The following is a 20,196-nucleotide window of genomic DNA, read 5'->3' on the forward strand; positions in this document are numbered from 1 at the left end:
CCTGAGAGCTAAGTTAAATAGCTAAAACTTGAATTTTGATTTTTACAGCTACAATATCAGTGAGCTTTGTTCATTGGTCTGACCAACTCTGGCAGCAGTGTCCTACAAGTAACAAAATGTGGAGTGTGGCCGTCCTTACTGTGTAAGTATGAAAACAAAACAAAAAAAAAAGAAACAATTAGCCATTCCCTTTGAATAAAACAATTATTATAGGCATCAAAGTTGAGTTTTGACAAGTTTACATTCACACCATGATCAGGTAATTAGTATAATGTAGTAAAAATAAAATTGATATTTGGTGCTTGTAAATTCTGTGTTGGGAAAGTCTTCTTTTTTTTTTAAATTGTCATGATATTCATGATATTGTTTTCAGGTTGTTGCTGCAGTGTGTATTCTTTGCCTGTGATATTGTCATCAGAAGTAATGGTGTGCCCTTCACTCTGTCCCTAGGGGATGTACATCCAGCGGTGTATGGGACAGGTCTCCCCTTCCCCCTAATTATTATTGTGATTAATGAACTAGTAAAGAGGAGGGAAGTCAAGTAAGTTTGTCTTGTCTAAAATTGTAATTTTAAGGCTTTTTGACATGATTACAGTGTATTATCTTAATGCCCCCAAAATTGATTGCATCCCAGAAATAGATTGACAGTATACAGTAAAACATGCTTATTACCAAATGCCAGGGATGGATGATTTTGCTTTGTTATAAACATAATTGTTTTATCTGGTAAGTTCACAATATTTAAATATTGCATGTAGTTGAGTGTAACATTGAAAATTTTCACCCCAAGAAAACCATTGTCAACCGAGGCGCAGCCAAGGTTGACAATGGTTTTTGAGGAGTGAAAATTTTCAATGTTACACTCAACTACACGCAATATTTATTATATTATACTGAATGTTTTATACAAATACACATAACAGTGAACCTTGTGCGCATAAATTCTGCGCAGTCACTATTTTTTGGAATATCGTCAAGCAATGTTGACTGTTGCTACGCTGGAGGGCGTGGCTTCATCATTCAGCTGGTAATAGTACTTTTTAACACATGTTTCTTGACAAATCAGATTCAACTAATTTACATTAAAGTATAATGTTATATTTTAAAGAAACAGGGAATGAAAATCACTTTGCTACAAGCATCATATTCAATAAAGCATGTTTTACTGTATTTTTAACACATTGTTTCTAATCATTTATGTGTTCTATTAATGTGTTTTACAATTAAGTTAATGATTTCAATAATGGCTCAGTCTTAAATGACTGTATTTGTAAATGATCATCCCATGTAGATTATATAATTCCTCCAATTGTAGATTATACTCAAGATACCAGAAGAGAAGAAGACTAAGTTTTGGAACAAAATTAGGAATGAACTCTCCATTTTAATGAGTGAAGACTTTTTTATTGATATTGTGAACAGTTTTGGTGCAATGATTGCTTTGTAATGTGGATTAATGGTTCAGTGTATGAATGTTGTAAATGTGCTTAGAATTTATTATAAAGTTTGGCACTAACCAAAGAGTTGTATCCTTGACAGATATATTTTTTTAATGTTTTCAAATGCCAAATTAATTTGTTTGAGAAAAAAAAAATATTGAGCTTGTTATACAATTTATTCTAAAAATATGTCCTTGTTGGCTCTATATATTTTTATTATGGAGGACTTTTAAGTAGCTTGATTTAATAACTTGTCCATGTGAATGTTCTGTAAGCTTGACAATTTGTTTCCAAGACTGAAAGCTGAACAATCAGAAATGATAACTCTATTGAACAATCTTAAATTAATTCAAAAATAAACTAATAAAATATTTTTCTTGGGTTTTCTTTCCCCTGACAATTAACTGCATGTTTTTATACCCCCACCCCTTAAACTTAAATGAATTACCTTGTCCATCCGTCTATGCAATCTTGTGCAGGCTATAACATTGTACAAGTAAGAGACATGACACAAAGATTGATTATGACCTGAAGATGTTTCCTGACCTTGGATCCAAGGTCATTTGGGCAAGTTCAAGGTCACTGGCAGAAAAAAATGTTGTGTGGTGATCTTAACTCAGGTCATTTTGGCAAGTTCAAGATCATTGGAAAAAAGTATGTAATTTGTGTCTGGTCTATAACTCTCTAATGGAAAATACTTTATACAAAGATTACTCATGAGGATGAGGTGCATCATTACTTTTTGTCCTAGGGCAAATTCAAGGGCATTGGCAGAAAAAGTGTGAAATTCATGTTTGTTTTAATGAGAAACATTGGAAGATGAAACTTCACACAAAGAGTACTTATGACCAGAAGGTGTGTCATGTCACGACCTTGAACCAAAGTCATTTTGGAGAGCATTTCAAGGTCACTTGTAGAAAAAACAAAATATATTTCCTGTCCTAGCCATATCTTGTAACGGAAAACAACGGAAGATGGAGAAATGACTGCTTATATGACCTGAGGTCATGACCTTGACCAAATTCAAATTTACAGGAAGAAAAGGTGAATAATCCAGATCTGATCTATAACTCTGTAGGACGTAGCACTTAAAAAAAGGCAGCTGAAAGGTATACTTTCACTCAATCTCTCTGAGTATTCAATCCAACTGTACATCAAAATGCTACATTTTAATTTTCTTTTCATTCAAAAACTGTGTGAGAATCAATACTTGTAGTCAACAGAAAGACATTTTTTTTTCATTTATGAATTCATATTAAATGATGCTGCAATTGCATTTAAAATAGAATGAACTGCAAAATTGTTTGAAAATGATACTTGTACATTTTTCAACCAGTCGTCTAATATTTAAAAGATTTGATAATAGCTGCATATCCCATACTCCATACAAAACCATATATCATCATGAATAACAAATATTCAATCAGTCTCATCGTTTGACATTTAGACAATAAAGTCAACTTTTTTTATTTAAACTGGGATTTATAATTACATGTACATATATAATGAGAAAGCTTTGTACCTTTCTCAGTGAAAAATTTATTTCATATTACTATTTCTTTCCATGAGAATCATTTTCATATACTGATATGCTCCATATCGATTCTTGAAAGGTCATTTGCAACAATTTTCAATCTGTCTTTCTGTTGGCCTCTGACCTGGTCAGCTGCACCATGAAGGTCAACAATAAACTGCATTTTCCTCATGCTGATTTGGTCATCTGTGGTCGTTTCATCCAAATGATAACACTCTCTACAGTAAGGAATACGAACAGTAGTCACTTCTGGGAGAGAAGCAAAAACCTGAAGGAAGTTTTTCAAAGTAATAGCACCAAAATTATTCTCAGCAATATTCATGTACAACAATTTTTTCAGATTCAATAAATAATGAGTGAGCATCAACCAAACTTCATCGTTAAGTTTTGTGTCCTCTGCTTCAAATACACACAAACTAGAACCAGCAGAAGAAAAAAGCTGTCCTAAACTCCGAGCACAACCTGATAAAGTGTTCTCGCTGATATCCAGCTCCTGAAGTCCCGAGGCATGATGGGAATGGGCCAGATATGTCAAGTCTAAATTTGTTAAGCCACACCCACTTAATCTTAGGTACCTTAGTGATTGGTTCATATTTTGAAGTATATGTCGAAGTCTGTTTTTGATTCGGTTATTACTTAGGTCTATTCTAGTCAGCTGTGGAAGTGATGCCAAGGTTTCCGACATTCTTTCACATACTGTATCATTTTGATAAAGGTGGATGGTGTTGCATGAGAGATCCAAAGCTGTTAGATTTTGAAATGTTCTTAATTCTGGTTCCATTTTCACAAATTCATCACAAGTCAGGGAGTTGTACTTGAGTCTGATACCTTTCAAAGTCTGAAATAAATTTCAGTTTATAAATGAGAGGGAAAATGTATGTGCTGTTAGATTCATAACTTTTGAGTTTGTCCTAAACATATTAAAATGTATATGTAATTCTGTACAAACCCTTTTATCTATTTGTTTCAGCAGTATTGTAATTTTTGGTTCCCCGAGACAGGTGGCATCTAATTTCTCTATGCATAATCTCAGTTTACTTTCTGGGAAGCCAGACACTTTTAAAGCTTTACACAATTCAGCATGGGTCTGATCAGAGGTAACAAAAGCATCAAGTTTGATTACCACTGAAAAGAAATGGAGAGTAAATGCATTATTCAAAATCAAAAGAAAACAAAAGTTGCATTAAAAAAACTGCAATGAGACATTAATAACAAGAGCAACATTGTTATTCACATTGAAAACGTAACAATCTAAATTAAAATTAGATCCTTTACGCTCCTGTATTTTGTTATGTCGCTGTAAGGATCCTTGGCGACATAACAAAATACAGGAGCATAAAGGATCTAATTTTAATTAGATTGAAACATAAAATTATTCAATCATATAATTAATATAATTTTTAAATTTATATGAGAATCTGTGGGTATTGGATCATCCAGTTTTTATTTTTCGATAGAATTTTAAACAAGAGGCCCATGGATCCCCACGCTCACCAGTCACTTTGGCCCTGCTGTTCTTTAGAACAATAGTCCACCTTACTCCTGGGGGTCATGATTTGAACAATCTTGATTCTCAATCACCTAAGTGCTTGTATTTTAATATGACTAATCTTGATCATGCTGTCCTTTACAAGAAGATTTTTTAAAAGATTTTTTTTCATTGATTTTCTATTGTGGCCACCTTCCCAGGGGTTAAAAACTTGAATCTACACAACCTGACAATGTTTTCATATTAATATCACTAATCACTGTCCTTTGTTCATGAGAGGAAGATTGTTTAAGATTTTTCCATTTATATTCCCAGGATAAACTTTGATTCCAATTACTGTGCAACCCTACCCCCTGGGCCACAATTTGAACAAACTTAAGTCTACATAACTTGAGAATCCTTGAGTGGTTTTATGACTAATCAAAGCCTTGTGTTCTTTATTTGAAGATATCTAAAGATCTTTTCCTATACATTCCAAAATAAAACTTTGATACCCTAATGTGGACCCTCCATACCTCTGGGGTCACATTTTGATCAAACTAGAATATGCACTACCTTAGGATGCTTTCATATCAATACAAATATTGCTAATCATGATCCTTCTTGAGAAGAAGATTTTTTTGGTAAAAAAACATTTTTCCCTCATATTCCCATTAAAAAATTAGATCTCCTTTAGGGGCCCCATCCAACCCTTGAACCATGATTTGAACAAACTAGAATCTGCAATACCTAGGAATGCTTGCATAATAATATCACTAATCATGGTCCTGTTGTTCTTGAGAAGATTTATAAACATTTTCCCCCATTTATTTCCATGTAAAACTTTGATACCCTAATGTGGCCCTACCCTACTCCCAGGGGCCATGATTTGAACAAACTTGAATTTGCACTATGTGGGGAAGCTTGCATATTTTAAAATACATTGTATCACTAATCATGGTCCTGCTATTCTTGACAAAAATTTTAAAGAAATTTCCCATAAATGCCCATGTTAAACTTTGATCCCCTACTGTGATCCCATCCTACCCCCTGGGCCATGATTTGGGCAAATTTGAATTTACACATGTCAGGAAGCTTTCACATAAATTTTATCTTTTTTGGTCCTGTGGTTCTTGAGAAGATTTTTTATGTCACTTGTCCTATTTTATCCTTTTCTTGATTATCTCCCCTTTCCAGAAGTTGTGGTCTCTATCTAAATAAACTTGAACCCCTTCATCTAAGGATACTCTGTGCAAAGTTTAGCTGAAATTGGCCCAGTGGTTCTAGAGAAGAGGATTAAATTGTGAAAAGTTAATGACAACGACAACACACAAATTTCGATCAGATAAGCTCACTTGTTCAGATGAGCTAAAAATGAATTTCAAAAAAATTGTACATAAAACTTAACTTACAAACAGACTCTGGCAGAGAATTATCTGCATGCATGGAAGTCCTGCTAGTTGGGAGGTACTTTATGGCTGTGTTGTACATATTCACCATTGCTGTCTGACGAGCCTCATTGTGTGCTAACATGCAGTGTGTGGCAAGGTAGTACAGAATGACTTCAGCTAAACAAAAATACCTGAATGAATTCCAGCAAGAAGTCTGCAGAAATACAAACAACTAATGTTCTAATCAATTATCAAACAAATTTCCCAATGTCAAAATATATACAGTAAAACTCCGCTATAGTGAAGTTCTGGAGACCTGGGAATTTACTTCCTTATATCTGTAATTCGTTACATCCGTATAAAGAATTGCTTAAAGCATACATAGCGAATTCGTAATATGGATTTTTCATTCAACTATGACTACTAAATGTATTGAGGGAAGTATAAATAATACATTTACCCTGGAGTTCAAAAATTTTCAGATGAATTGAGTTTCAAATACAAATGCTTACGAAACAAATGCCAGTTCTATATTTATTTATTTTCTTTGAAAAATTGTTGTAAAAGATATAAATTTTGTTATTTTAAACTTCCTGGAGACACAAAATCAGTTTGCTATAACCGTAATTTTGCTTTATTGGAGTTCGTTAAATCCATAAATTTTACAAGGAGTTGTTAAGATTTTCACCAGAGATTGCAAAAAAAATCACTATATCCATAAATTCACTCTAAATGAATCTTACTGCATACAGTTTTAATCTTTTTTCAAATGCATATAGATATAAAAAGTGATAAATAATTATTTTGTAATTCTGTATAAAGTCTTTGTAAGAGAGTTTATTTCATATAAATATAATTCCTTCTATTACTATAAATGTACTTAAATTTACAGGTAATCATATTCAGCATCTTTTGTGCTTCTTGCCTGCTAATTCAAACATGTATATATACATGCTAATATATGGCTTAAACAAACACATATAGAACCTTTGCTGAAAACAAACTACTAGTACTTAGTAAGCTGATCAGTTGATGAGAAAGATTGAGTTACATCTTGAGTGTGCTAATTTATATACATTTACAATATTTTACCAGTTGGATATCCAGACATGTCCAGAAAGCGTAACTCAGTTGGCATTTTCTTTTTGACACATTCAAGAAAGGTGTGAGCCAAGCATGTTGTATATCGTAGTCCTTGTCTCACGATGTCTGACAGGTAGTATGTGTCATGTAGAGGTTGCAGTGAAGTAAAAATATTTGGAGTTAGGTCCCTTAATACCAAAGATTCCATGTGCCAACTGGATATCAACACTTCTATGGCTCTGTCTTTGTTCTCCTAAATTGTGTTGAAAAAATATTGTATAAATAGTGTTAAATCCAGACCCTAAAAAGGGCATGGTAATCCAATAATCAAAAGGGCACTTTACGCCGCGACAAGTTTTCATGAGGGCACTTTTTAACGTCTTTGAAATTATAAATATTTTCTTTGTCATGTTTATGTACTTAAATTATTATTCAATACTGAAATCTTTAGTTATACAAGTATCTAAAAGAAAAATTTATAAATCTGTCAGCTTAATTCATTTAATACACACTGAGAGGGCAATTATTGCCATAATTTAAATTCAAATTTTTTAATCAAGAAATTAGTATGGTTATCAAGGTTATGCTTAAAAAGTAATAGGTGTGAATCTTTCTGTTACTTGCTCAAGAATTATTTTAGTTTGGGGTATGATTTTTTTTCCCTTGTTTTCATATTGTTATTTGTGTATGAGGTAAATAACAGAACAAAATTGCAAAAAGGGGGGGGGGCTACTTGGATAATAAATGTAGAGGGCATTCTCTTTATTTTGAAAATAATCTACCAACAAAATCAAGTGAAAACTGATCATACCAAAAAATTAAACTTGAAATAATATATAAATTGGTTAAAACTTTTTTCTGGCTTAGAAACATTGAGCCACTGGGTGTCAACTCAAAAAGTTAGAACACAGTATCATTGAACATGTTGAAAGAAACTAACTTCATACTTTGTTGTTTCCTAGCCCATTAGCCCATTTCACACATAATATTCAGGTTTTTTTTGGTACTGTAGTACCAGGGTTCGACATTCACGCTCGTCACCTCGTCATTTCCACCCCTGATTGATTTTGGACGACCTGATTTTCAGTCTGGCTCGCCCAAATGACGACCTGGGACGAGTTGGGAATTTTCAATAATGATGTTTAATATTTTAAAATAAACTTTATAAGGCCTTGAAAACATTGTTTCCTGTAACCCGACCGACCCATTCAATTAGCAGCCGCGTGGATTTTTCTTTCTGTCAAATCTGTGTTTGATCAATCAGCTGATGTAATTTTTACCAAAAGTGTTAAATTAAGTTTTATTTGAGATATAAAATATGTAAACCTAGTCAACAATCACCATAAATATAAAGAGTAATGATCATTATTGTAACATCTAGTATTTCCCCCACAACTTTCTGATGTTCGTTTTCTGCTGCTAGACAGCCATGTAGGGTGTCCACTGTAAACATCACACCTGGTTAATTCAGTCCAGGGATGTTTATTAAGGCGTTTTTGGTAAGTGAAAATGAATGTTTTAAACTAGAAACTTTATTTTGTGTCAATAATGAATATGTGAGGTGAGATTGTATATTAGCAAAAAATAAATTAATAAATAAAATCCCATCCTACCAACCCTTGATTAATTGGGAATATTATACATGAAACAAACATTATTTTTTTTAAAGTCTAATTAGCATTCTGATTCTGCTTATTAATATTTGTTGCTTGTTTTCTTTGTTTGATAATATACTGGAAGACAGCTTTTGATATTCCAAAAATATTTGGTTTACATTTTATAATAGCATAACCTCTGTTATTTTAACAAATTTTAAACTATTGTACATTTTTGTTTCTTTTGATATTTTGTTCGGGCGACCTGAAATTCAATCGGGCAACCTGAAATCAGTACCAAGGTTGCCCAAATGGCAAGACCAAATTTTAACGAGTGTCGAACCCTGCTAGTGTACATTGTAAGTTGACTTAATTCATCAGCAGTTTTATTTTTCACATTTCTTCATCAACTCTGTTTTTTTTTCTACTTTCAATTAAAAAAAAAAACGATCCTGATTTAAAATGTGTAACATTTTAATTTACAAATTAACCTATCTTTGACATTGGGCTAATTCTCGCATAATCAATGCAATCAAATGATATTTTCTCGTGTTATCTCTTATACCCTGACAGCCTGAGGCATGTTACCTTGCCAGGTGGCTGTGTGCATTCAAGCGAGAAGTGATTTCCTGTCCTGAATTCACACCTTTGCGTGCATTAAATAAACAAAGGGGCTAATCAGCATGCACTGAATAAACAAAGCCGCTAGTCCATCTTGCCTCTGCTAGGCATATTTATTTATTTTTGCAAGGAAAAAAGGGCATGGCGCTGGAAAAAAGGGCATGGCGCCGCGCCATGCTAGTTTGCTTTAGATTTAACACTAATAAATATTATCGGCAAGAAGCTTAAAGAAATAATTTCAACTTCAGTCTGTAAATCACTTGCATTTAGCAAAATTTTTTCTTCTTGAGACGATAGCATCATAGTCGTTTCACAAGATTTTGTTAACTAAGATATAATTTCATCGCTTCTCCATCAGCCAGCAGTTATTGAGTTCTTGTTATCATTCATGAGATCTTTTATTTTTAGTTATTCTTACAAAATTACCTAAAAAAAAATATAGGGTTCTCAGAATAAAACATGATTACTGGGTGCTTGAAATATATCTGGTGAGTCCAAAAAAAAAAAAAGAGTGATACTATAAAAGCTGACTGATATCTGATAGACAAATACAAAGACTGATCACAGAATGATTTCTACAGAGTGGAGACCTAAAAAAAAGCCATAGATAAAATAACTGATAGTCACAAGACACTGTAACCATGGTAACTTGTATATCGTCACAATTTTCTTCTGTTTTAAAAGACTACAGTACAATGTACGAAATGAAATACATCTATACACTTGAAAATTCATCATCATTGTTTTATACCTTCAATGCCTCTTTCATTAAGCACACACGCAGATCTTTGGGAACACAATGAACTGCGTACAGCGTCAAATTTGAGTCTCTAACAATAAACTTTGAGCATATTTCAAGAAGAGAAGGTGTTGGTTTCCTGTTGAAACGGCCGATTGCCGGGGCGGCATGCAGATCCAGGGGATACACAGCACCTTGGTAATTATCATACCAGAGTGTTGTCTGCATAATTAGATGCTAAACAGTCTAAAAGGCATGAATTACTAATTTACTTTCAAAAGATCAAGTTCTTTTCATGCCCTAAGCTTTCGGAGCCACAGGAACTTAATAGTTCGAACTCTTAATCTTCGATTCTTTAAGAATATAGGCATTTTTTCTTATGGAATGTTATTTTAGTATGAATAACTTTAATTGACAATTTCATGAGACACATTAATTCTTTCTATTATCTCTACAAATTAATTTGTAATTGCTCTGATACAACAGGAACAATGATTAAAAAAACGAAGTTCTTAAGATTGAATTAATGAAAAGTATTTTGACAGCAAGAACATGGCATTGTGCAAAGGAAAGTGGATATTCCAAACGTTGCTCGGATTATATAAGGAAAATGTACAATTAAGGTTGTATTTTATCCACTATAAAATTTATTTATGGAGTTATATTATTACTTAGCTTGCGTGGTGATGAATTGAAAGATGTAATAATTTCGAAGACAGAGGAAATGCGCAATATCTAAATCTAAATCATCGTTGTTTACCGTACTGAACTAAAAATATGACACAAAAGACTGAGATTTATTCATTTCTCTTGATTTACAGTTATATCAGCACAAACCAAGTCCTTTCAAGTATGTACAAAGACAGACAATCTTCTACTCAGGAGAAGAGCGAATTAGATGCACTTTGCAGTGATGACAGACCACTCGAGAAAAAACCGATGATTCCGGCAAGATCTGAAGTGTCAACAAGTTTTACTTATGATCCTATAGTTCAGTAAGTTTAAGGTTGTATCGAATGTGATTTGGAGGAGTTTTTGTAATCTGATGGCATCATGCATGTTTTATTCTGTTATAAATGGGTAATATTCTCAAGCTTATGATTTATTCATCTTCCTCTGATATCCTTGACAATTTTTATAAAGACTCTTAGTTTTTGATAATGCAAAAAAAAAAAAATGAAATAGAGATCTTAGTTTTCATTTTTGCACCAAGTCACAATGTGAGTAACATTCTTTAAATATCTGTACAATTGACAATGTCTATATTTTGTTTTGCCAGTACCTCATTCTTCTTTTATAGAAAATTCATAAATTTACTAATGAGAAATGGCTGCAAAGAAAAGGCAAGAGAAATAACAGAAGGGGTAAGTTTTCTAAGACAATTTATTATTGAATGACAGTTTCAGATGACAAATGTATGCAGATCATCATCATGTACTTAGATTTTCTCTGTATATATCAAGGCTTTGGAGCAAATCAAGATGAGACAGATAGAAACTTATCACAAAGCAAAAACAGAGGCAGAAAAGGCCATGGTTGTCACTGACCCTATAAAGATATTTCATGGTGCTGTGGAAAACTGTAAACCATTAGTGGTTCAGAAGTCTGTGACAAAGGGAGGAACCTCTTACAGAGTAAGGAAAAGGGTCATTTGGTTGTCATAGTGTGGTATCTCACTCATTTACCACAAATAATGACATGAATACCACATACTGACATAAATATTGAAAGGAGAGTGAAAAATTGACATGAATCTTTATATTTATTTGATTACCAAATGTCAATGTGAATGACACATATTGACATAAAAACCACATGTACATTTGAATACCACATATTGCCATTAAACCCTATTTTGACATATCAATAAAGCAGTTCTTCATTTAATATACATGTATATTGCACTTGGCAGTGTTCAGTTGCCATCAAAAATTCATCAGTTTTCCCAATTCAAAGGCTCAGGCACTCAAAGCACTGGGAAAAAAAAATGAAATATAACTAGGGATTAATGATCCCCTTTTTGGACAGTCATTTGAAAATTTTTCAATAAGCTGCATGAATTTGGAATCTCTTGTAAAAAAAAATTAAGCTCCAAAAAATAATGCAAATAAATTAAAATAAGTCATAAAATTTGAGCAAATAACAAGATACTCAAATAAAACCCATTTACATAGGTTAAGAAACTAATGTACATGTAAATACATGTACTACTGTGGCATGTACCTGTACACATAATTTGGACAAAATGGACCCCTTTACAGGATATAAAGGACTTAACATTAACAGTTGACATATTGGCCCTTTCACTCTACTTCTTTACATCATCAGGACAAAATGTTTTTGTAATACATGTATTTATCTTCAAGAGGATTTGATTTCTAATATATTTCTTTTAACTTTAAGATTCCAGTATACTGTCATGACAGGAGAAAACTTCGACTTGGGATCAACTTTATCATTGATTCATGTCGTACGAGACGAAGAAAGGTTCCTATCGAAATTGTGCTTGCTGCAGAGATTTTACAAGCTTACAATAATGAGGTCAGTATTTATGAATTGTCAAATACAACATCCATATTAACAAAATGCAACATCAACACTGGTGCTTATTTAGTGTTAAAATTTGATTTTTTTTCTCATCTTCCAGGGCAATGCTGTAGGAAAGAAGCAACAGCTTCATAAGGAATGTGAGGCACAAAGAGCATTTGCACATTATAGGTGGAAGTGAATGGTTGGAATAAATAGACTGTATTTATTTTGGCTCTTTGTGTCTTTTTACATTGTTTAAAAATATAACTCAGTATTGAAAGACAGAAATCCAGATACATGTACTTTACAAATGATACATGGAAGCAAATATCCAAAAAAGATAATTTGAAATTTCAATACAATGTACTGACTGGTAGGAATGGTTCGGACAGATGAAACACACTGTGTGCATCATCATATACATGTACATGTAATACCAAACTCTAAACATCAGGTCACTATGTACATGTATATGTATATATGCATGGTATATAGTGCAGAAAATTAAATTCCAAGGCCACTGGGGGCATTAAGTTTGTGAAAGCATCACATAAGACTCAAAAAAAAGCTGCAAGTCACAAATATACAGCTAATAATAAACTTAGCTTGGTATCTACAAGTACTTGTACAAATAAAAAGGTCTGGAAAACTGAGACTTTTTAAAATATGAGGACAATAATTGTAGTGAAAGATGTCAATGTTGACAAGAAACTTGATTTGTAAGTTGTCAACATAATTATGACACATTCATTTACATGCCCCTGAAAAGAAAGGCAAGAACATGTTGAATATGTAGAAATTTTAAACATTCAAGGACGATAACACTACTGATAAAAGGAACACGATGAATATATAAGCTTATCTAAGCTTCATGATTACAAAAAATGTTTTTTGAAAAGATATGATGAAAGAAACAGTTTAATATGCTATATTATTAGGGCTACTAGCTCCTTTGCCTTCTCACCCCAGGGTCAAGGGAGAAACTATGTGGTAATGTGAGGGACTAAACATTAATTTATGCAGCTTCTACACACATCATTGTTCTGAAAATCTACTAAAATTTAAATCTGATTACCCATTGTAGCCCCTCCCTATCCCCAGGATTCATGATTTCAACAACTTAAATCTATACTATCTAAGAATCCTTCTTTATAAATATGACTGATCATGGCTTTGCCGTTCCTGGGAAAAAGAATTTTTTCTGTGTATTCCTATGTTAAACTTTGATGGCCCACTGTAGCCCTGCCCCATTCCCAGAGGTCATGATTTCAACAAACTTGAATATACATTACCTTTGGATGCTTTCATACAAATATGACTGATCATGGCTTTGCTGTTCTTGATGGTAAGATTTTTCTTATTTATACCAAGTAAAACTTTGATTGCCCATAGTGGCCACACCCTACCCCCAGGAGTCATGATTTGAACAAACTTGAATCTACACTATCTATGGATGCTTCCATATAAATATGACTGATCATGGCTTTGCTGTTCTTGAGAAGATGTTAAGCTCACCTGAGCTAAAGGCTCAAGTGAGCTTTTCTGAATGAAATTTGTCCATTGTCTGTCATTGTCATAAACTTTTCATATTTTCATCTTCTTCTCCAGAACCATGTGGCCAATTTCAACCAAACTTGGCTCAGAGTATCCTTTATTAAAGGGGATTCAAGTTTGTTCAAATGAACTTAAGAATATATATGAAAATCTTAGTCTTCTTCTTCAGAACAGAAAAGCCATGATTAGTCAGATATATGTGGAAGCATCCTCAGATTCAAGTTTGTTCAAATCATGACACCTGAGGGTAGGGCGGGGCTAAGGGTAGGGCGAGGCCATAATATTTACCTAAGAATATAAGGGCAAAATCTGCTGATGAAGAACAGAAGGGCCATAGTTACTGAGATGAGTGTTTTGACATATAGGCCTCTTGTTCAAGATTTTTCATATATATGTCCATGCAAAACTTTGATCCCCATTGTTGTAGCATGGGTCATGGTTTAAACAAACTTGAACCTACACAACCTGAAGATGCTTCCATTTAAATATGATTAATTATAACTTTCCTATTCTTGAGAAGATTTTTCCTATTCATACCCTATGTAAAACTTTGATTGTCCATAGTGGCCACACCCTACTCCCTGGGGTCATGATTGAACAAATTTGAATCTACACTATCTGAGGATGCTTCCCTATGGATATGTCTGATCATGGCTTTGCTGTTCTTGAGAAGATTTTTAAAATTCTGTATAAAAAATGCAGCTGAGAAATCTACTATGGTAGGCAATAATGCCAATCAAATGTGCTATGGCTCTTTCGATCAGAAAAACTCACTTGAGTCTTCGGCTCAGGTGAGCTAAAAACAATATCACACTGATTCTTCAAGTTCACATTGCTTTGTTTTTGTATATGCATCATATACAGACTCTTCAACAATTATGACATTTCTAGATTTTCAGTCTGTGTAGAAAATAAACAAGATTTTAAAATCTATAATTTCTTAATTTATAAAAACAATATTTTCTCATAAAGCATTTTCATATGTGCACAGTAAATCTAACAGAAATGAAATGGTTATGTCTCCGATACAAGTTTAAATTTAGCTTTTAGAGGTATTGGGATAACATGAAAGAATTTTTTGTAAATTTCAAGTCCATTCTGAACTGGTCTATAGAGAGGGCTGTTTGGGTATGGATTGAGTTTTTCACATGAAACAATCACTGTCCCGTCTGTGAGTGCAATCAGCCGATTCGTCCTGTCTATGTCCACCTACAAAAGAGGATCAATACCTATTTAATCTTTACAAATACATGCAGCAACAAATGAAATTCTATGCATGCAGAACTTTTAATGTTTGCCTTTTAATTGTTTGTTATCTCCATCCATACTCAGGCAAATTAAAAAAAAAAAACTAAACTGAAAGTTACTAAGGGCATGTGACTCCAAAATATTAAGGCTACATTGTTTATCTTCAACATTCCAACAGTTTTGGCACATGAATTTAAATGAAGAAACTCCATAAGAAGGTGATGAGCTAAGCCAGTGGCAATGATTTTAATCTAAATCTACAATATATTCTGCTGCTTGCATTGTAATTCTTGTTCTAGAGGAAGTCTACTCCAATATAAGTAATATGAACCTGCAACATGGTCCAGTCTGAAACCAGAAAAAAAACTGACTTGAACAAATCTGAAGTTACACTAAATAAGCAAAACTCCCTGGAAATATTTCATGTTGAAAGTTAACCATTGTCCTCAAAGGACCCCCCCCCCCCCCCCCCCGGCCAAGTGTACCAAGTTTGATATCTGTCAAGCAGTAAGTTCTCAAGTCATTGGGCAGAAAATCTCTTTCCATGTTGAGAGGCATTTGACCTTTGACCTAGTGACCTAAAAATCATCATAAGGGGGTACCAGTGTACCATGATTGAGATCTGTCAATCAAAGGGTTCCCAAGATTAGGGTAGATGTCCAGAGTAGTTTGACCTTTGATCTTGTGACCTAAAAATCAATCTCTGGACATAACAAGATATTGTCCACACACAATATCTTGTCAATGAGAACCCTTTGCTTGACATCAAACTTGGTATATTGGTCCCCTCCCTCCCAAGAAGTAGATGACCCCTATTGATTTTAAGGTTACAAGATCAAAGGTCAAACTACTCTTGACATTAGACTAGAGTAACTGGATCTAGAAAAGAATCAAACGTACATGTACACATCTAGAAACTAAACCGTACATAAATCACACAAACTTTTATCAAAAGAATCAGATTAACTTAAAAGGCTTTGTGGTACAAATATTTGAAATGTGACAAAATTGTTTTAAATATTGATAGAAAATTGCAAAAGGCAAAAAGTTCACAATAAATAATGCATGTAAATCAATGATTTCATTCACAGAAAAGGGATTGAAACACTTTTCTTCTTTTTATGAAGTAGCAGATTCTTTCAACAAAACCGATCTGGGAAAAGTATTTTATCCATCCATATGTGTTTTAAGTAAAAACTTACATTTTCTCCTGGGTAGAACCTCAGCCCACACTGATTGACTAATATCTCTCCTTTGTGAACAAAGTTGCCATCATTTCTTTTTATGCCATAAGATTTTCCAACTGTGGCCCTTTTGCCTCCCAGGTTTTTAGACCTTCCTCCTTTCTTTTTTGATCTGTATCTTACTGATGTCACTGCTGGCAAACCTATATATAATAAAGAAAGAAGGACATAACTTATATCAGTAGTAATAAAAAATATTTGTACATGTGTACCACTGACTTAATACTGGCATGTTTGTAGCAGTGTCTAAGCAAATCTGGTCCACCTGATATATTTCTGTAGACAGTTGCTAATAAAACTAATAAGTGTTTTGTTCTGTTGATGACCAATAACAGTTACCAATAACAATGAAAGGATTTCATCATCTGTGCAAATCTCCTTTGCTAGCATCCTTTAGTTTACCGATTATATCACTGAAAAGGGGAGTTACTCTATATTTGATAACTGCATTGAAAAGTAGGTAACTGTATATATGTTTCTTTTATACAAAACAAAGAAAACTGGAAACCAACACCTTGAGGTTAAATTTGAGGAAGATTCCCACCTGTGGATACCGAAAGGTATTCAATAGGATCTGTATCTAAAGTTATAAACTTAAAGATATAAAACAGATCACCAACACTTCCTAGGAATGCAGCTGTAAATTTATTTAGTTGACCGGTTTCGACCAGAGACGGTCGTCATCAGAACAATTATACATGAGTTATTTCTTTATAAAGTAAAAAAATGCGGACTACGTTGCTTATATACAGACATTGAGAATGTGGATGACATAACAACATGCAGACTAAATTGTTTACATTATTATGTATATAAATCATAATTGTGTGAAATTATTACTAAACCTTGCATAACATTATTTTTTCTCAGGTAATTAATTAAACAGTCCATAAATTCCATGAATCGTTATAGTTCTGTTTTTGTAGGGATTCTGGTAGCTCATCTTGGCAGACAGTGTTTGTAATATTGACTCGTTAGATGCGGACTTTACTGGATTGTTTTCTTTGTATTTTTTTGGCAGGTATAATTCTGAAGGTTTGGTTGACTTCGGATGCTTGTTTCTTTTATGGTAAACATCTAATAAATAAGTTTAGACTGTCTTTTTGGTGCTAGATATGAAATTTAATCATACTTTTCTCCTTACTTTAAGGCTGTAAATGAATTATGTAGAAAATAAAGCATTTTCATGGCATTCAGCTTGAAATAATATGAAAAGGAATCTGGATACCCCTATTCAATCTAACTATGATATTAATATTATTTTAAAGATGAGGTCAACAACATATGAATAATCTTTTTCTGAGACAGTATGCAACCTGGATACATATTGTTTTTTGATGTAGGGGAAAAATCCCATAATTGGTTTTCTTTTTCATTGAAATTGACAGTTTAAAACACATTTTTCTGTTGAGTTTACATAAAAATTATGCCCTGACATATCTTATTTGACCAAGCTAAAGTTACTCAGCATCATTCAAGGGATTTATTTCTTATCTTTACCTCAAAAGTAAAAAATAATGCTAGCATTCTTTTTTATATATAACATGTAAATTTGGATGACATAACATTGTTTTATCTGCCATATGTTGTCATCTTTATTTTGTTACTCATCCTCTATGGAAATATTGTTTTATCTGCCATATGTTGTCATCTTTATTTTGTTACTCATCCTCTATGGAAATATATATACAGCAATTACATGAATTCATTTAATATCCAATGACAAAGCATCAATCTAGTCCAATGAAAAACAAAAATTCTGAAACAGGGGAATTTATTATATATATACATTTCAAAAAAATGAACAGCACCACCAACAAATTTACTAAAAGGACACCTCAATCAATCAATCAATCAATCATTTATTTGAATCTCTTCACCATTTTACAATAGCATATAGAGACTTACAACAAATGGATAATTTAATACATAGCAATAGCATGCGTGAATAATAAAGAACAAAAAACTAGTACCTTGCTATAAATGTGAAGCATGGGAATTCTAAACCGGGGAGCATATTTTATTTATTTTCTTTATAAATGAACACATTTTTCTCAGAAAACAGTGTTTATTGCTATTCATGATGTTTTTAAAACTAATTATATTCTTAAATTTTGTGTGTTTTCCTGTTAAGCATAGCATTCTTTCTTTTTGTAGTGAAGTGCACATTAGTATGTAATGAAATTCATCTCCGATTTTTTTTTAGATTACAATGGGAACAAATTCTGTCTTGTCTTGGTATATTAAGCCAACGTCCACTTTCAATTGGTAAATGATGGTTACAAGTTCGGAATCTACAAAATGTAGTTGAATCCTTTTTTGATAAAATATTAAAATAGTTTTCAAACTTTAATTCGTCTTTGTATATTCTATAATTTAATGCTTTAGGTGAGGTTTGAAGAGTTGATTGCCAACTTTGCTTGAATTGATCAATTTATGTGAGTTTAACTTTCGCCTTTAACCATTTTGTATTATTTGAGCTTTGTTCAAGCCAAATATTAGATAGCCCACAATTATTCAGAATATGTCCAATATTTTCAAACCAGTTGATTTTTCCTCCTATTTCTTGATTTATAATAAAGCCTAATTTATAGCATAAATTTGCAATTTTTGTTTCCTTGCCAGTAATTAATTTTGACCAGTAAGATATCATGCATGTTTTTATTTGAATTTCCATAGGGTATCGACCAAGCTCACCATATGTCATGAAATCTGGGGTTGAATCTTTCAAATGGAGTAAAAGTTTACAGAATTTTAGATGTACCCTTTCTATAATTGCATTATTTGAAAATCCCCACACTTCACATCCATATAACAATATAGGTTGAACGATGTTATCAAACAAATCAAGTTGACACTGTATTGATAGGTTATGCAATCTTCCTTTCTTTACTACTTCATATAATGCTTTTGTTGCTTTTTTTTTTTTAAGCAATCTCATAGCCTCCTACTCTAAAAAAAATTTCTTATTTAGCTACCAATTTACCAAAACACAAAAATAATTAATTATATCTCCAATTTGCTTTCTTTATTAATTAAGAAAATTTCCCCCCAATCAGTAAAAAATCAAACTGTGTAGATCTTTTTTTTTAACCTTATGCTGACAATATGATGATGCTATTAAAATGATGAGGCTGTGACACGGATATTACCGTTCGGTTTGACCATGTTGACATGATTTGAAGGTGACTTTTTAGCAGAGGCAAGTCGAATTAAGCAATCTATGGTGACGCTTATCAAAACAGTAAAGTTATTTTTCTAAAAAAAAAAAATCTGTATATTCACCTAACGCAGAAGAGAAAAGACTTCGATTAAATTCTTGCGACACCTGCCTCACCATGGAGGCTGCCATCTTTAGGGCGAGGGTAAATGTAATACATTTTCTTGGCCGCGTTTTCTTGCTTAATACTTTAAGAAATCTCGACTTAAAATCGATATTCACAAATTCAATTAAAAGTAAGTCTGACTGATCTCAGACACATATATTCTCAAGTTGTAATAAAACAGTAAAAGGGGAAATAGTAAGAATTGGAGGAACAATATTTTTTTAACAGTCTACACCCGGACGTTTATGGGAACTGTATTTACCGACTGTGCTATATTCATTCGCCTTATATTATCATGATTATACTAACATTAGTACGTTCTAAGGTTTTATTTATATATATTTCTTATGCTGATATATAGTATGCAAAATTAAAAGATACAATGTATAGAGTCATTAGACTTAAAAATACACTAGGATATTTTG

General features: G+C 32.8%; 4 protein-coding genes across 4 annotated transcripts in view; 2 read left to right on the top strand and 2 right to left on the bottom strand.

Moving 5' to 3' along the window:
- Nucleotides 1-1,785, top strand: part of LOC133190425 (transmembrane protein 94-like) — a 34,064-nt gene extending 32,279 nt beyond the window's left edge. Inside the window, exons 27-29 of the mRNA XM_061326054.1 lie at nucleotides 49-142; nucleotides 374-541; nucleotides 1,316-1,785. Of these exons, the coding sequence (XP_061182038.1) occupies nucleotides 49-142; nucleotides 374-541; nucleotides 1,316-1,388 (335 nt within the window). The 3' untranslated portion in view covers nucleotides 1,389-1,785. The remainder of the gene's footprint in view (nucleotides 1-48; nucleotides 143-373; nucleotides 542-1,315) is intronic.
- A 1,076-nt stretch (nucleotides 1,786-2,861) lies between these two features.
- Nucleotides 2,862-10,156, bottom strand: LOC133190426 (leucine-rich repeat-containing protein 14-like). The gene is made up of 5 exons (XM_061326055.1): nucleotides 9,883-10,156; nucleotides 6,925-7,168; nucleotides 5,854-6,009; nucleotides 3,923-4,098; nucleotides 2,862-3,811 (listed from the first exon to the last, which is right to left on the bottom strand). Exons 1-5 carry the CDS (start codon nucleotides 10,096-10,098, stop codon nucleotides 3,017-3,019), a joined length of 1,587 nt encoding a protein of 528 aa, XP_061182039.1. The 5' UTR covers nucleotides 10,099-10,156; the 3' UTR covers nucleotides 2,862-3,016.
- Nucleotides 10,157-10,397: 241 nt separating this feature from the next.
- LOC133190927 (small ribosomal subunit protein uS7m-like) lies at nucleotides 10,398-12,626 on the top strand. Its single transcript, XM_061326610.1, has 6 exons — nucleotides 10,398-10,493; nucleotides 10,692-10,865; nucleotides 11,171-11,234; nucleotides 11,334-11,504; nucleotides 12,274-12,411; nucleotides 12,518-12,626. The coding sequence occupies exons 1-6, from the start codon at nucleotides 10,423-10,425 to the stop codon at nucleotides 12,596-12,598; spliced, it is 699 nt and encodes a 232-aa protein (XP_061182594.1). The 5' UTR covers nucleotides 10,398-10,422; the 3' UTR covers nucleotides 12,599-12,626.
- Nucleotides 12,627-14,874: 2,248 nt separating this feature from the next.
- LOC133190928 (large ribosomal subunit protein bL27m-like) lies at nucleotides 14,875-19,809 on the bottom strand. The gene is made up of 3 exons (XM_061326612.1): nucleotides 19,731-19,809; nucleotides 16,404-16,588; nucleotides 14,875-15,162 (listed from the first exon to the last, which is right to left on the bottom strand). The coding sequence occupies exons 1-3, from the start codon at nucleotides 19,795-19,797 to the stop codon at nucleotides 14,968-14,970; spliced, it is 447 nt and encodes a 148-aa protein (XP_061182596.1). The 5' UTR covers nucleotides 19,798-19,809; the 3' UTR covers nucleotides 14,875-14,967.
- Nucleotides 19,810-20,196: the final 387 nt, after the last annotated feature.

This window comes from Saccostrea echinata, unplaced genomic scaffold, assembly GCF_033153115.1.
Source record: "Saccostrea echinata isolate AGI-Se365-2 ecotype Australia unplaced genomic scaffold, CSIRO_AGI_Sech_v1 ptg000022l, whole genome shotgun sequence".
In the NCBI taxonomy this organism is placed as follows: Eukaryota; Metazoa; Mollusca; class Bivalvia; order Ostreida; family Ostreidae; genus Saccostrea; species Saccostrea echinata.

Excerpts from the sequence above, each read along its gene's own strand:
- LOC133190426 (XM_061326055.1), bottom strand. The coding sequence starts at position 10,098 with ATGCAGACAACACTCTGGTATGATAATTACCAAGGTGCTGTGTATCCC. Across the intron at positions 7,169-9,882 it reads TAATGAAAGAGGCATTGAAG|GAGAACAAAGACAGAGCCAT; the intron begins GTATAAAACAAT and ends AACACAATTTAG. Across the intron at positions 4,099-5,853 it reads TTCTCTGCCAGAGTCTGTTT|TGGTAATCAAACTTGATGCT; the intron begins GTAAGTTAAGTT and ends ATTTCTTTTCAG.
- LOC133190928 (XM_061326612.1), bottom strand. The coding sequence starts at position 19,797 with ATGGCAGCCTCCATGGTGAGGCAGGTGTCGCAAGAATTTAATCGAAGT. Across the intron at positions 16,589-19,730 it reads TCTTTTCTCTTCTGCGTTAG|GTTTGCCAGCAGTGACATCA; the intron begins GTGAATATACAG and ends TATTATATATAG. Across the intron at positions 15,163-16,403 it reads GGTTCTACCCAGGAGAAAAT|GTGGACATAGACAGGACGAA; the intron begins GTAAGTTTTTAC and ends CCTCTTTTGTAG.
- LOC133190927 (XM_061326610.1), top strand. The coding sequence starts at position 10,423 with ATGGCATTGTGCAAAGGAAAGTGGATATTCCAAACGTTGCTCGGATTA. Across the intron at positions 11,235-11,333 it reads CAAGAGAAATAACAGAAGGG|GCTTTGGAGCAAATCAAGAT; the intron begins GTAAGTTTTCTA and ends GTATATATCAAG. Across the intron at positions 12,412-12,517 it reads TACAAGCTTACAATAATGAG|GGCAATGCTGTAGGAAAGAA; the intron begins GTCAGTATTTAT and ends CTCATCTTCCAG.